Source organism: Calypte anna, chromosome 17 (assembly GCF_003957555.1).
Source record: "Calypte anna isolate BGI_N300 chromosome 17, bCalAnn1_v1.p, whole genome shotgun sequence".
Taxonomy (NCBI): Eukaryota; Metazoa; Chordata; class Aves; order Apodiformes; family Trochilidae; genus Calypte; species Calypte anna.
The window spans coordinates 9,088,448-9,103,740 of NC_044262.1; the positions used below are offsets into that span (position 1 = coordinate 9,088,448).

General features: G+C 45.7%; 1 protein-coding gene across 4 annotated transcripts in view; it reads right to left on the reverse strand.

The window, feature by feature from the left end:
• Positions 1–15,293, reverse strand: part of BRD3 (bromodomain containing 3) — a 37,284-nt gene that overhangs the window by 1,738 nt on the left and 20,253 nt on the right. For 2 of the 4 annotated variants that reach the window (XM_030460988.1, XM_008497262.2), the window contains exons 2-10: positions 14,580–14,887; positions 12,492–12,629; positions 11,427–11,574; positions 8,897–9,111; positions 6,920–7,291; positions 3,417–3,545; positions 2,855–3,046; positions 1,810–2,045; positions 992–1,284 (exon numbers count right to left, since the gene is read on the reverse strand). In XM_030460988.1, the coding sequence (XP_030316848.1) occupies positions 992–1,284; positions 1,810–2,045; positions 2,855–3,046; positions 3,417–3,545; positions 6,920–7,291; positions 8,897–9,111; positions 11,427–11,574; positions 12,492–12,629; positions 14,580–14,780 (1,924 nt within the window). In that variant the 5' untranslated portion in view covers positions 14,781–14,887. Of the gene's footprint in view, positions 1–991; positions 1,285–1,809; positions 2,046–2,854; positions 3,047–3,416; positions 3,546–6,919; positions 7,292–8,896; positions 9,112–11,426; positions 11,575–12,491; positions 12,630–14,162; positions 14,219–14,579; positions 14,888–15,293 lie in introns of those variants that run through there. The other 2 variants (XM_030460990.1, XM_030460989.1) reach the window with 2 other exon arrangements.

A 15,293-nucleotide genomic window follows, 5' to 3' on the forward strand; every position in this document is an offset into this window, starting at 1 on the left:
AGGTTATGTGATACTCTACACATTGGCTCCAAAAGGATGCTTCTTGTTCCTAACCACTCTGAAAAAAAAAACCAACCAAAAAACAACTTTTTCCTGTGCTATTCCAAGAGTGAAGGATTCAAGGAAGAAAAAAAAGTTAAAAGCAGTCTATTAAAAACCAAAAAGAAAGGTCAAAGCCTGAGCTTTGCTTAGGCCTACCTGGAAGTCCTGTGGTGAGGAAATGGAGGTGCTCTGCAAGAGCTGTGAGCAGCTATTGGGTTATACTCTTAACAGGACAACTCCCTCTTAACCAACAAGCAGATGGACAGAGCCAGGACCACTTCAGGTAAGTGATCCTCTACTGCTGTTCAGCTGGAGCTGAACTCTCAAGGGGCTGCAACAATTCACCCTCTGTGGATGAGGCACAGAGAAAAGCCTGTCCCATACTGCAGCAGGCACTTGGCAGCACAGCAACATTAATCCTCTGATATGATAGAGTAATATGGTGATCATCCCATCCCAGAGCAGCAGTTTTGGGGTGAATGTACAACTCAGACACCTGCACACCCAAAATCCACAGGATGCCCCATTTATTTGCTTGGCACATTGAATCCCAACTTTGCTTTTTGTTTCCTTCCTAATTAGATGCTAAACCATTCAGGGTAAGAAATGGATCCTTCCAGATGTGTGCATAGAATACCTAACACAATGAGGCTGAAACCTTTATAGTGCCTTCTAGATTCTAGATAAGTAGTAAAGGTATCACAGGTCCTGTAAAGGAACACAACAGTCCTCTGGGAATCCATGGCATCACAACATGGGAAGAAAGAACAGAAAAAATAGGAAGTTTCTGTACATTTCCTTGGGAGAAAAGAATCTCTAAAAATCCCTACCAGCACATACCCAACATATGGGTTATGCTGGGATAAGAGAATCCCAGCACACGTGCCCTGAACTCAGAAGTTGAGCCCAAGAGCTGGTGGGGCAGCACATGCCCCAGGAGGTAACTTACAAAATGGTTTCCTTTGTTTTTTCTGTAAACAAGATTTCACGTATCTCTCCAGTTCTCGTAAAGTTGTGGGCTTCAATGTTTCAAAATCTATTTCTATCTCATCAGGATTGGAGTCTCTGAGGGAAGGTTCCCTTGACTGGATGATGTGTACCACCCTGCCCAGCTTCTCCCCGGGCAGGCGGTTGATGTCCAAGCTGAGCTGTCGTTTCTCATCATAGGTCATGGGCAAACCTTCCTCCTCCTCGTCTGAATCGTAGCTTGCAGATGCCTGTTTGCCTCCTTTCTTGGGCTGTCTGGGGGATTTGGCAAGAACAGAAACATTCATGGGTACACAGAAGCAATGAACTCTCTTTTTCTACCCTCCCTTTAACAAACCCCCAATGCTCTTGGCTTTGAATCGCTGACCAAGCAGCTTGAACAGCACCACAGCTTCTGAAAAAGTTCAGAAATCTGAGATAGCTGTTCTACTCCTATTATATTTTAGCTCTGTGAGGCATGACAGCAAGGCCATGGAGCAGCAGGGGGGCAGCAATGAAATGGCACATTCTTGCTGACTGCACAAAAGGCAAACAGCAAAACCTTATCTGAGAGTGATCAGGGAGGGATTCTGAGTGAGATGGACACTGGAAATATGATGGTTCCACTGCCAGCTCTAACTTAAAGACTCCCTGGAACTGACTGGGAATGGGGACACTGTTAAATAGCAAACTAACAGCTCCAACATCTGAGATTTACCAGGAATTTAACAGGGGTGGAAGAAATGGGCTGGAAGCTCTGGGAATTTCCCTTAAAACAGCTTGCAGCAGGTAGACTCTTACCTGTTAGCTGTAGTTGTGCTGTTTGCTTTCTTAGCTGGGGCTTTTTTCTGTTGGGCTTGTTTTGGTGGTTGAGCCACCTTGGGTTTCTTATCCTCCTCAGCTTTTACTTTGTGCTTTTCTTTTTCCTTCTCTTTATCTTTCTTTTTCTTCTCTTTTTCCTTCTTCTCTTTTTTTTTCTTTGGTTTGTTCACTGGTGCTTGTGACAATGCTGCTAGCTGCTCATGGACGGCCTTCAGCTGGGGGAAAACAGTGGAAAAATTCATCAGCCTTCAAAGCAAAATAACTGATGCCTCCACATAGCCTTCCTCTGATATTCCAACACAGAAGTATATCCCAGAGCCAGTGACCAAGCAGCCCAGTGACTGAACTCAAGAGATTTTACTTGATATAGAATCATTATTAAATTACAGCACTAGTACATAGAAGCTGACTCAAGAGAAAAACATCATTCTTTTTTAATAGGAACAAATAAAAATTAAGCTTAATAGCTCTGCCTAGAGTGCTGACAACTTGACCTCTGGAAGACTGGGTCCACCTCTTGGCTCTCCTGCTAGCTTTGAGACACTGGACAGGCTATTTTATTCATGCTTTGCTGTATGTTAAGGCAGCACATACAAGCACTATCATCTGGCCATGTAAATCTGCATCATAAAGGCCACAACTTAAGCACTTGCAAGCACAACCACCAAAATACCTCACTTCTATGGATGGGGTGCAGGGGAACAATATCACAGGAAGTTTGAGAGATTTTAATAAGCCTGAGCCCTCTCACAACATGAGTCACTGTTCTTTACAGATCCTTACTATTGCATGCACCTTCCCTCCTACTCTGGGACCCAAGAAGGAAGCACAAAGCCCCAGCAGTGAGAACGGCTCAAAGAAAATTAACATTACATCCAACATGCACTTGTTTCACAGGTGGTTTTCCCTTGCTGCATTCCAGCCTAGGTGGGGGGGGTTTTAAGAACAAAATGAAACCCTTTCCTTCTGCTATGCTCTTCTCCACTTGCAGCAGCCAAGCTGTGTGCCAGTGTCTGTGCAATACCTGCTCCTGCAGCTCTGCCAGCCGGGTCGCTCGCTCTTCTTCCGAATCCGAGCTGTCCGAGTCCGAGGAGCTCTCCTCACTGCTGTGACTGCTCTCTGTGCTTTTGCTCACCACTGGTGCTGTTGGGGGAGGTGGAGGTGGGACCTCTGCAGGCTCATCAGGCATCTTTGCAAACCTCATCTCAAAGACGTCCTAGAAAAAAGGAGGGGAAAATTGCTGACTAAAGGAGCCCTGGCCACTGAGACCGCATTTTGGCCTTTTAAAGACACCTGACATGGGTCAGGGTTTTACTGCATTACATAAGTGAATAATTCTGTCCTACAGATTGGAATCTATATTCAGTAAGCCCAAGAAAATTCTCCCATTACTTTATCCAGCAATGAATATAACACTTTAGGAGCTGAATGTGTAACAGTTCTGCAGCAGAGAACTCAAGGGCTGGAGGAATCCCTGACTCTCTCTTGTTGGTGCCAAGAGCAGATCCATGCTTGGACCTCTGAAAGGGACACCTTGGAGCTGAACTAAACATAACTCTGGAAGACACAAATGCCAACACCTTTACCTGGAGCTTCCTGGCCATGGCTACCACTTCGTGGTCTGGAGGATTGTACTTGTAACAATTAGAGAACATTAACCGAATATCTGCAGCAAACCCTTGGGCATCCTGGTATTCCCGACTGTCCATTTTTTTCTGCAAACAAACAAGCCAAAGGGAAAGGGGAGAAAAAGCCATAAGCAAAAGGAATTGGTAGCAAATGCATGGAGGACACGTGGATCTTGGAAGACAGCTCAGAACAGCCTCAAAAAATAAAACAAACAAAAAACCCACCCACATTTGTCTAAGAGAATTGATCTGGCATACTGGCTCCTAAATAACATTGTTTCTTCTCTTTAAACCAAGGAAGCAAAACCAGAGAACCAAAAATACTATCACTCTGCAACAGTTTAAATACTTTCAGATTCTAAATTTCTGTTTTCTTTTTCTAAGTAGTACTATATAAACTTTGCAGGGTCTACATTCTATTAGAAAACAGTAATGTAGAAAAAAGAGTTTGCTGGATCAGAAATTAATGTAAATAAGGATGATGGAGAAAAAGGGCAGGAGTCAAAAAACATCCAAGCTACAACGACAGGACTACCTTAAACTTGTATTTCTACATGATGCTTGAGTATTTTTGCCCTGTAAATCTGAAAGTGTAGAAGTGATCAAGACCCTCTGAATTCTAATTTACTGCTCACACAGGGCATAAATTTTGCTTGGTGATTCCTAAGGCAATTGAGACATTTACATTTAAACTACATCTACTCTTTATTTAAAGTCCACTGATAGAGAAAGGACAGAATTTATCTTTTATGAACCTATTAATAATGCTATTTCCTAACGTATTAAGGGTAATTATCAGGAGCTAAATATTTGCACCTTCTTCCTATCTCTTATTTTTCAGTTCTCACCTTCACCCATTTTTCTTGCTGTCTGAAAATGAATGCCCTGTGATGACTACAAGAACTGAGGTGGAGATGAGCTCACTGATCCCTGTCCCTTTGGCTCTTGCAGTCCTTGCTCTGGCACATCCCTCCAGCACATCCCTCTGCTCTGCTGCAACACCTTCAGCCACAGCCCCTCTACCTCTCACCTCCCTCTGGCAGAGTCCCAACAGCCAGGCACACAGAGAAAACAAATCTCCAAAGCCTCCTGAACCACACCTCCATTGGGTGAATACCCCAGAAAAACTGCTCCTGGACATGAAAAGATATTCCTTGGCCAAAAACAAACCCAAAAACCCTCATTTAACCAGAGAACCAAAGCAACAAGCACCCAGGTATTGGAGAATCCATTATAGCTGCAGCAATACTTGTGTTTTACTCTCTCACATAATTCTTCCAAGATCAGTTTGAAGGCCATTTGCTGTGCTTCTTTACCACAGCTGTTGTCACTTGCACAGAATTAAATCTAAAACCTTTCAGAGCCAGAGGAAGCCTCTGACACTGGAGAATTACCCTGCCTGCAAATGGCAGTTTTCTGTTCCACACAGTTAATGTATTAGAGGCTGCATCTCAGACCAGTCACACTATGATCTACAGGCCAAAAGCAATGATAATAAAACACTCCATAAAAAAACAATACCAGACAGCACTTCAAACAAGTTTATTAAGAAAAATACTACCCATCTGCAACCTGGCTCCTGCTCCCAGCCTACTCACTGGCATCAGAAGAGCAAGGACAGAACCCCTCAGCTGAGAAGTGGCTACCCCTAGAAGGGAGCAGATCAAAGGGTGTGAGTGACCCTGCCCTGAGCAGCAGGCAAACCTCTGACCAACCTGATCCAAACCACATGGATGGATGGATGGATCTCCTCCAAGCTGGTGGAGAAGAGCAACTCCAACATGAAGTGAAGTGAGCAGAACTTAACAAGTCATGTAAGAGAGGCAATGTACAAAAATTAAACAGGCTTTCAGCACTGGGCATCCAGAATCAGTGTGATGGTACATGCATAGCAATACCTAAACTGAGGAGAGCTTTTTCCTTCCTTATCTGTTTTCAGAAGTAAAGAGAAAAAGGAAACTTGCACAAGAAAACACTGGGACCTTCCTCTGCCAGCAGAACATTAAGGTCAGGTAGCCAGCTTCACTTCCATCAAGTTCAGCCTAGGCATGTGTCTTGCTTCTACCACTGTGCCTCAGGCTCCTCTTCTTTCCTGCAGCTCAACTCACCCTTCATCTTGCCCTTTTCTCCTCCCAGGAAATTGCTGTGGGCCTTTAACACAGCTCAGCTTAACAGCAAGTCAAGAATACTGCACTCTGCACTTGTTTTTGTAAGCAATAGAAGGGCACTGCAAGCTCAAGAGAAGAATGGTCTCCAAGCCTCCCTCCACCAGAGCCTGCTTCCAATGCTTCTGCCAACTCAGAGACAGTCTTTTCTGTACAAACTCAGAAATAATTTAATACTTAGATAGTGCCTTCCAAGTATCTGCCCTCACAGCAGCCCTGGGAGGTTAAGTATTATCATCTCCATTTTATAACTGGGGAAACCAAGGCACAGAGCTGCAGGGAAACTTGCCCAGGACCATGGCATCAGAATGGCAATTAGAACTCAGATGCTGTTAACTCCAGATCTAATCCTCAATGCACAGACCATGACAACTATTCTGTCACCTGAATAATGCAACTAAATAATGCAACTAAAATACTTGTAAAAATCTTCCAGCTGTAGTAAGAACCTTTGCACTATGACTGCTGAATTGCACAGCACAAGAGCACACTTTTTTCCAGGTACTACATAAAAGGACATTAAAAAAAAAAAAAAAAAAAGCTGTCCTTTTGTCACCTGGGCATTCAGACAATCCCAGGCATTGGCTTAGATGGCAGCAAACCACTCCTGGCATGCTAGAGAAAGTCAGCAGAAATACCTTAATTTCCTGCACATGGAAGAGTCTCACCTCCACTAACACTGATTCCAACAGCTGGCTGACAAGCAGAAGATGAGAACTAGGAAAAAAATACAGCTTTGCTCTGTGGATATTTAGGAGGGACTCTGAGAAACCCCCCAGTCTACTGGGAAAAACACCTTTAATATTGGACTCTTGAAGAGCCAAATATGAACCACATGGGCATCAGGGTTTTTCCTCCCCAAGTACCAGGCAATCAGCACGTTCCAGCTGGAATTGCTATCTGGACATCATGCCAACAAGTGGTCAGGCAGCAGTTTCTGGAAATGGGACACTATCAATTGAATCCTATGAAATACAGCACCTCTTCTTCTCAGAGTGCAACACAATCCCAAGGACACAAGTTTAAATAGCTGGACTATCCACAAAAAGGAGAGGATGCCATGGTACAGTCTGTACAGTCTGCTTTGCAGGACAGAAAAAAAGATGTCCCAGGTTATGAGGGAGGGAAAAAAAAAAAAAAAAGAGGGGAAAGAAGCAAAATATAACAATATCCAGATGATATCCAAAGAGGTTGTTTTCCACCCTTGTCCCTTCCCCCTCCCCCAGAAGGAGCCAGTCCTCTGGAACCAGAGGGCCGTAACACACCCTGCAAAAGAGGTGGGAAATGTGGACGTACTTTAACAGTACTGAGATCCATGGGATGTTTGATAATATCATGATAGTCATGTAATTCCAAGGCCTCTGCATCAACAGGCTTGTAAAACGGCCATGCATAAGCTGCGTGCTTCTTCGAGAGCATCTCCTTGAGAATGCTGTCACAGTACTTGAGGTGCTCAGAGAGTTTACCCTTCTTCCCTGCGTGCTGGGGGACCTCTCCATCTTCAAGGTCTTTCTTTGGTGGTTTGATGGGGCGGCCGCCGCTCTCCCGGCGAGCGATGATCTTGGCCTGCTTGGGGTCTGAGAGGGGGGTGGGGGACTCGCTGCGGCTGGCAGTGATGGCAGAGGTGGTGGGGGTCGTGGTGTCTGCTTTCCTCTTCACTCCTTTTTTCTGAAACAGCACAAGGACACGTCTCATGAGTGCCTGCCCTAGCACAACTCGTCCTTCTTTCTGCGATCTGCCTGTCGCCTGAGAGAAAAAAATGGAATCACTGGGATACGTGGGACTTGTGACACACAATTCAGTGACTGCAACACGATGTATCACTACATGTCATCTGAGCCACAGTAACCAGCCACTTGCACGTCTCCAACCCAACCCCAAACATGATGCAAAACGTGTTAGCTCTATGTATGGCACCGAGATTTAAACTAAGGACTCTTACCTCACGCTTGCCAAGGGAAAGGAGGGCGCCCGGTCGATTACTGCAGCTCAGCTGATGCATCGTGACTTAGAAAGTGTCAGTAACTTAACCACATGTCTGAGTCCCCAGTGGCAGGATCAGGCTATAAGTTCTGAACCAAAGCATATTAATCACCAAAGACCCACGAGCCCTCACTCCTCTGTATTTGGTGGGAGTGCCAAGGTAAATGGCCTGTTACGCACAAGAGCAAGAATGAAATAATTCTGTCTTAAGCAAATGGAACCTCTCTCAAATGTATTCAAGCTGTGACTGCCCAGCCAGCTCTTTCGTGCTCCTATGAAGGCTTTGCTTCTCTGGAGAGAGAGAAAGGTGAAAAAGTTCCTTAGGGAAATCTAAGGGAAAGCTTAAGTAAATCCCAAGCAGGATTAATTCTGCAGCATGTATTTGGCAAACTCACTTCTGGGTTCATCCTTGAGTTTTAAAATTAAATTGACTCTCAGAAGCAAGGTATTTGGACAGAAATTGAAGTATGAAGCAGGTGCCTGAGGAGGACAGCTTAGGTACAAAAAGATCTGACTTACAATCTCTTTAGTAATTCCTGAGCTACAGTGTTAAATAAGCAAAACAGTTCTGTGGCTCTGCTGGCCCATGCAACCTCACATCAGAGAGCACCAATGCTGTTGCAAGTTAATTTCCCAGTTTAGAAAAACCAACCAGCTTTCTCCAAGGTGTGCTCTCCTCATTTTTAAAGCAATACACAACTCGCTAGGAAAACTCCAATTATTTAGAGCAACATTTTCATTTACCCATAAATTAGCATAGTAAACAGCAGAACACCCAATGGCAGCTCCCAGATTACTCACTAAGGAAGACAGAGCTAACGCACCCAAAAGCTGCAGGCAACACCAGTCTCCTCCAACTGGAGTTACAGGCTTCTCTTGAACTGGTTTATGGCAGAAAGGAACATTCCTAGTCTGAAAACCTTAAAGGAACAGTCCCAGTGAAATCAGGGGGTCAGTGACAGAGGGAAAAGATGCTTTTGGGCTACATGCTGCAAAACAGGGTGAACCTCCAGCAGCCTTCTGATTCACGGAGCACCAGCACTGGCTTGGGGCAGAGGAGAGCTTGGAACTGAGTTGGAGCTATCACCAACTTAGCTGGAATGTGGCAAAATTAGCAAAAACTTCTCAATACCTTACACTGGACAGCAAGCATTTGTCTGAGGGACAGTAATAGCCAGAGAGAGGCAAGGAGTCAAACGTGAAGAGAAGAAAGGTACCGAGGGGGTGAGAGGGAAGCACTCGTGAGCAACATCGCCTTCTGAAGGGCAAGGGGTGGAATTCTCCATTTACCTTGACCACGGGTGGTGTAGGAGGCACCACGGGCATGATGGGAGCAGCAGGAGGAGGGGGAGCAGCAGCAGGAGAGGCGGTGACAGGCGGGACGTTGGCAGTGATGGTTGGCACAGGGGTGGCAGCAATGACGGGCGTCTGGGACACGGCCGGAGGGACGCTCTGGAATGGGGCCGGCGGGGAGATGGAGGACACGGCCACTGCTTGCTGAGCTCCTTTCAAACCACAAAGGGAAAAGCATGAGAGTGTGCTGCTGGTTACAAGTGTCACGAGATGGTGGTGGTGGTGGTCCCTTCCCTGCAATAAAGTGGCAACGGTGGACTGGGTTTGGCAAGTGTCCTGGTTTGGGCCAGGATAAAGGGCATTTTCTGTCTTGTACTTCTGCTTTCAGCTCAGTCTCTTGTAAGTAGCTGCACTTGCTGAAGTTCACAGCAAGTTTCTCAGGCAGTGTCTGCTTCTAGGACTGATAACACTGATGTCTGTAGTCACAGCCAGAGCCTGGTGTGCAGAGCCAGGGACACTGCTCAGCTCTGAGGAACATTTTACCCTCCAGAAGGAATAAAGAGGTCCTGCAGCCTTCCTTTGGGGAGGAAGGGACAAGAGAGATGCCAGAACTGACCAAACAGAGTATTCCATCCCATACACCTCATACTCAGTATAAATTTAAGGTAATCACAAGGGTCAAGCCAGTTTCCTGCCCTTCCTGCTTCCCTTCCTTCACCCATTCCCTGTTTCCTTCAGCATCCTGGGAGGATTCCATCCCTTCCTCTGCCTGTGCTCCTGATCCATCCCAGCCTGAATCTGTGTGTTCCTGCCTCCAGCTCCCAACTGCTGCTGACCCCAGGATTCCAGCCTGGACTTTCCCAGGGCTGCCCTGCAGCCTCGGTGGTGACGTGAGAGTTCCTGGGGGGAGAAGGAGGAAGGAATCTGGGATCAATTTTCCTGTATATTTGTATGTATTTAGTAATTTTTCTTATTTCTCATTACTGTTCCATTAAAACTGTGGAGTTTAGTTTCCAACCCATCAGTCTCTCTCCCTTATTCTCTCTCCTTTCTTTATCAGGGAGGGGGATTAATAGAATCTGTTACTGTTTAATTGCTGGGCTAGTGTTAAACCCTGACAGCAAGGCTTCTGGTCCAGGGATACAGGGAGGGCACAAAGGACACAGTGTGACCTGCCTGGTGCTGGTACCCAGGAGTCAACAGAAAAAGAACAATCACTGACCTAAGTCCTTGTACCATGAGCTAGCCCCACACAAGCAAAATACTTCAAGTTTGGCACATGGGGTGTGTGTTTCTCTAGGACAGTCTTCAGCTCTCTCCTGTGCTCAGGAAAAGAGCAGGAGTCCAAGAAGAGGGAACAGAAGGAGATGTCTCTTTTGGACAGCTCTGTCTGGGAGGGTTTTTACCATGTGTGACAGATGGCAACAACCACTCCCCTACTACCAGCTGAACACCCAAGAGTAGAAACCATCTCAGACTGGCCACAGAGCTGGGGCAGAGCTGAAGCCTCTGAAAGCCAGGCAAATGGCTCTGATATTAAACCTGCACTGTGACAAAACTGCCTCCTCCAGTAAAGTTAAGGAGGACAAATCTAGTAACTAATAACTGAAGAATCAATACTCCTCTGTTCTCACAAGCTTTTATTGAAGGACACTGAGAAGGCAGCACCACAAATCTCTGTCATGGTTCTGACCCCTCAGACCACTAAATACTTGACCTGAAACAACTGAAATAAAAGAATAAATAATATCAATAGTAATAAAATATACAAACAGTGCAACTGCCCACCTACTGACCAGTGCCAACCTGTCCCTGGACAGCAATCTTGGGGGGAGGAAGGGAGAAAATCCTGACACCACAATCCTGGAAGAGAGCAAGGGCTTCCTGGCCAACCCTCACCTATACACTGAGCATGACATTGCATGATATGGAATATTCCAATGGCCATTTGGATTCATTGCTCTGGCTATGCTTCCTCCCAGCTTCTTGTGCACCCACACTCCAAAGCCTGGGAAGTTGTAAAGTCCTTGATTTCTTAGCAACAACTGCAAACAATATGTTATCAAAATTCTTTTCATACCAAATCCCATACTAAATCCAAACCATAGTGCTATTCTAGCTACTAGGAAAATTAGCTCTATCCCAGCCAAAACTAGGACAGAGAGCTTGGATGAAGTTGTAGTTCCATTTGGCACCTGAGATGTGGAAAAACAAAGAGGAACAGTTGACTTTGCCATAGTGAGGACTGAATCTTTTTTACAGAAAAAAAACCCAAACTGCAACAGTTTCACTCAGCCCACAGAAGCTCCTTTCTCAACTGTTTTACCCCACTTACTGATCTTTTAGTCCTAAATCATTTCAAATCAACTGGCTGGACATTATCTACACATCTCCCACTTTCTTCCACTGCTTTAAGCATTAGCCAACACATTCCTCACCTCCTCACCACCATTTGCAAAGCCAGGAGGTGGGTCAGACCTCAGCAAGAGGCTGGGAACTTTTTACTGTCAGAGGGCTGGGTTAATACCTGCACTCTGGGTGCCTGCTGCTGGCTTGCGACCTTTGCCTTTAGGAACTGGGGGTAACAACTCAACTTCCTCTTGAGGCATCTGAGCAACCTTCTGCAGAAAGATCTTCTCCAGAGCTTGGGCCATGAGGACAATGTCATCTGTGGGCTGCAAGAAGAAGAACACAAACTCAGGCTTTGAAATCCTCAGTGAACACTGCCCTTCAAATAAACAAGGGTATCCATCCTCCAAAAATAAACACCCTGGCTCTTCTCTTTCCTCTTCTTCTATTCTGGTCCAGGACACAATAATTACTGCATCCAGAGAGTTATCAGGACTTCCAGTAGGAGCTTGATAGCAAGCACCCTGTGCATCAGTGTGGAAGCAGCAAAGTGGAACAGATGAGCTGTCCTCCCCTGCTTGCCAGCAGGTCCAGGAGGAGGGGAAACACACTCTCTGTAGCTCCAACTAATTAGTTTGTTTGTTTCGGTTTGTTCTCCAGTATGGGAGAATGATGACAAACCATTGTAGAAAACATAATATTAAAGAAGAAAGGCTTTTAACAAGCTAAGAAAGCAGCAAACAAAGCCAAACCCCAAACAATAATACAGCAATCTAAAGGTATGGAAGTATGGAGGAGACATAGGCAGAGAACAGTTATATTTGCTGAGCTGCTCTCTGCTGCTCAGAGATACTATTTACTGCTAGACAGCCAGTGTAAAATATATCCCTAATACCCTATGGAACACCTGCAAAGCACTGCATAAACTGTACCACATCTTAAAAAGAACTACTAACTGAAAATAAAAGGAATAAAAACAGGCCACATAACCCCGGAACAGAAATCCGCCTGTAATTAAAAGACACATTTGCCATTTTAACTAGTCTGGGGGAAGAAAGGCAGAGCACAAAGACAGCTTTGTGCATTCCAAGTAATGTGGCTGCAATTAGTGGCATTTCAAATCCCTGCAAAGAGAGGGCCCTGAGCACAGCAGAGCTTGGCCCTGCTCAACACCCCCCTGCAGCAGGTAAAATGGGACATTTGTAGGCAGTGCCCCAGCTAAAGGCTTGTCTGGGCTCTTTACCTTGTTATAAATGTAACAATTTGTAAACATGGTGTTGAAATCCTGCATACATTCACTGGCACTCCAGTAATAGTTATGTTCCAGGCGCTTCTTGATGGTCCCCATGTCCATGGGGTTTTTTATTATTTTGTGATAATCCTGTTGGAGAAACAGGAAAGCCATTACATCTCCTGACACACAGAAAGTGCTGGTCACACCTCCCTCTAATCCCAGCTCCTTCCTTGTTCCCACCTCTCAAAAAAAGCACTGAATTTTTGTGATCCCTAAGTTTTGTTATCCCTGATTTTTTGTGCAAATTGAAAACTCCACCTCTGCTTACATCTATTTCCTGATTTGTCCATTTCCAGTCTACTCTTATGAGGACTTTGGCCACAAAGCACCACAACTCCTTCCACAGCTATGAGCTTTCCCACAACTCTGCCCCAGCACATGCTCAAGCAAACCAAACATTCCCAGCTTTGTATGAGGACTGGCAAGGCACTGAGTGTTGTATGTGGAGGAAAATTTGCTTTTCTGAGACCCCTTGCAAGGCTGTAGGCACGATTTGGATGGTGCTGCAGGAGCAGAGGGTACCAGAGCTGGGTTAACACTGCAGTGATGGACTTGATGCTGCCAAGGGAGCAGATGCTGGGGCAGCCCAAGCTCTGGCAGGGTGCTCAGGTTAACAGAGCACTGGCTGCAGGTTGGGAAAGAACATTTTGGTTTTTAAAGGCACTTACACTAAGTTTTTCAGGGCCAGAACTGGCTAAGAGAGTGCAAAAAAAAAATTCAGTCTGGTTTTTTCAGGGTATTTCAGCCTTGAAAGGGCTTCCACACATCCCTCTGGGCTGGTCTCAAGCAGAGGCTGTGATTAGGCTGGGAATGCTCTAGACATGTCAGGTTATACACTGTAATTTTCTTATGTTGGGGAGAAACACCAACACCTGCACACAAAGCCATGTACAGCCCAATCCTTCAGCATGACCTGACACACCAATATTTCCAGGCAGAAGCAGCAATCCTCCTGCCTGCTGGGCTCGTGCATTTTTAAGCCACACATAAAAAGCAACTGTTCTACCCCACTGACAGCTCCTCTAGATTTTCTGGTAGCCTGCCCTATAACCAATTTAAAATGCCTCACTGAGAAACTGGATCCACAAAGAAGCACAGAGCTAGAGAAATTTTATACAGGTGTTAAGTGTTTTACTCTTTGGGCTGGCACTTTATATAGTACCCATCAACAGCATTAGAGAATTCAAAAGACTCCTAATCCAGTCCATAAAACTGGGTTATAACCTGCAGTAACTGGAGCTCTCCTGACCTTACATGCCAGAAGCATGCTCCCTCAAAGCCTATATGAAATCCTCTTGCTCAAAACAAGTCAGGTTGGGGTTTTTTTTGTCAGCTTAGCAGACAGGAGGGTGGACAGGGCTGTGGAGGTGTCTTTATTTCAGTGATGGGTGGGGGTATGGCTGAGTTTTCACACTGACAGAGCCCCTTGGAAGAAGTGAGGAGCGTGTGGCTCAGTTCCCTGTAAGAAAGCAGCTCAGCAAAATTTGGTCATTTATGATATCTGGTGCTATCCAGCCTGAGAGAAACAGGCTGTGTATTAGGCACAGGAGGCACGTGGGTAAATGCAACTGTTCTTTCTATTTCCTGTAGAGCATTTGAAAAGAGAGAGTTCCAAAGTACCCTTGGTAATTAGGTGTCTTCCTCAACACTCAAGACGGCAGCAAATCCAGAAAAGCCTGTTGAAAACACAAGTTACATTGAGCCCAGTGCCAAATGCTCAGAAGAGCTTCAAGGGCTTCAAGACTCTCTCAGATTTGACAGAGGTGGGACAAGGGGTGAAGCCACTACAAAGGAAACACTACGCTTGAGTTGCTCTAAGACAGCTTGTCTGGGAGCTTTTCTCTTCCCTCACTGAGAGACAGTTTTCTCCTTCAGAGACCTGCAACTTGGAGCTCAGAAAGACACTGTCTTCTCATTCAGTGAGCCTAAGGGCATTCAAGGAAATCCCCCCCCAAAAAACAATCCAGTGATCAGAGACCTGAGCTCACCAACACAAAGCTCCCCAAGAACCCAGAGCAGAAAGTGATCAATACGTACCGGCAAATTCAGCTTAATTGCATCGACAGGTTGGTAGAAAGGCCAGGCAAACTGATGCTTCCACAAAGTCTTCACCACAACATTTTGCATGTATTGCAACTGGTTGGTCTTCCGGCCAGGTTTATTGGGATTAGTGACCTCTGGAGGTGGGGGATTCACAGGGCCCTGAGGAGCCTGGATTGCTGATGTGACTGCCGACATTTTCCTGCTCTCACTCGCTGTCACAGCAGCAGCAACCCAGAGATCTTTCTTCCTTTAAGCTCCCTGAAAGGGACTGACATCCCATCTCCAGGGTCCAACCATGCAACCTAGATCAAATGAAAGGAAGAGGACAATGTGGAAACACAGATAACTCACACAAAAGCAGGCACATTAAGACACTTCTGCTGTATCCAGTGTTCACCCCATCCGCTTCATCCCCTGGAACCCTTATTCTTGGGCACAGTTCAAGACCCAAGAGACAGTGGGATGGCAACTCCCAAATTCAAAGCCTACTCACAGCCGGCAAGCTTCACAGGACTAAGTTTTGCTTTATCTGGCCCAGAGAGCACCCTTGTGCAAGGAAAACACACAGGGTAGCAGCATAAGAACATGGTTGGTAACGCAGTTGGGATGGAATGTTGAGAATCCCATGGTGTCAGCATTCCATGCAGGTGCAAGACAGAAAGTCTGTACCTTGCAGCTCCACATAAACTGAACCGCACTGTCTCTGCC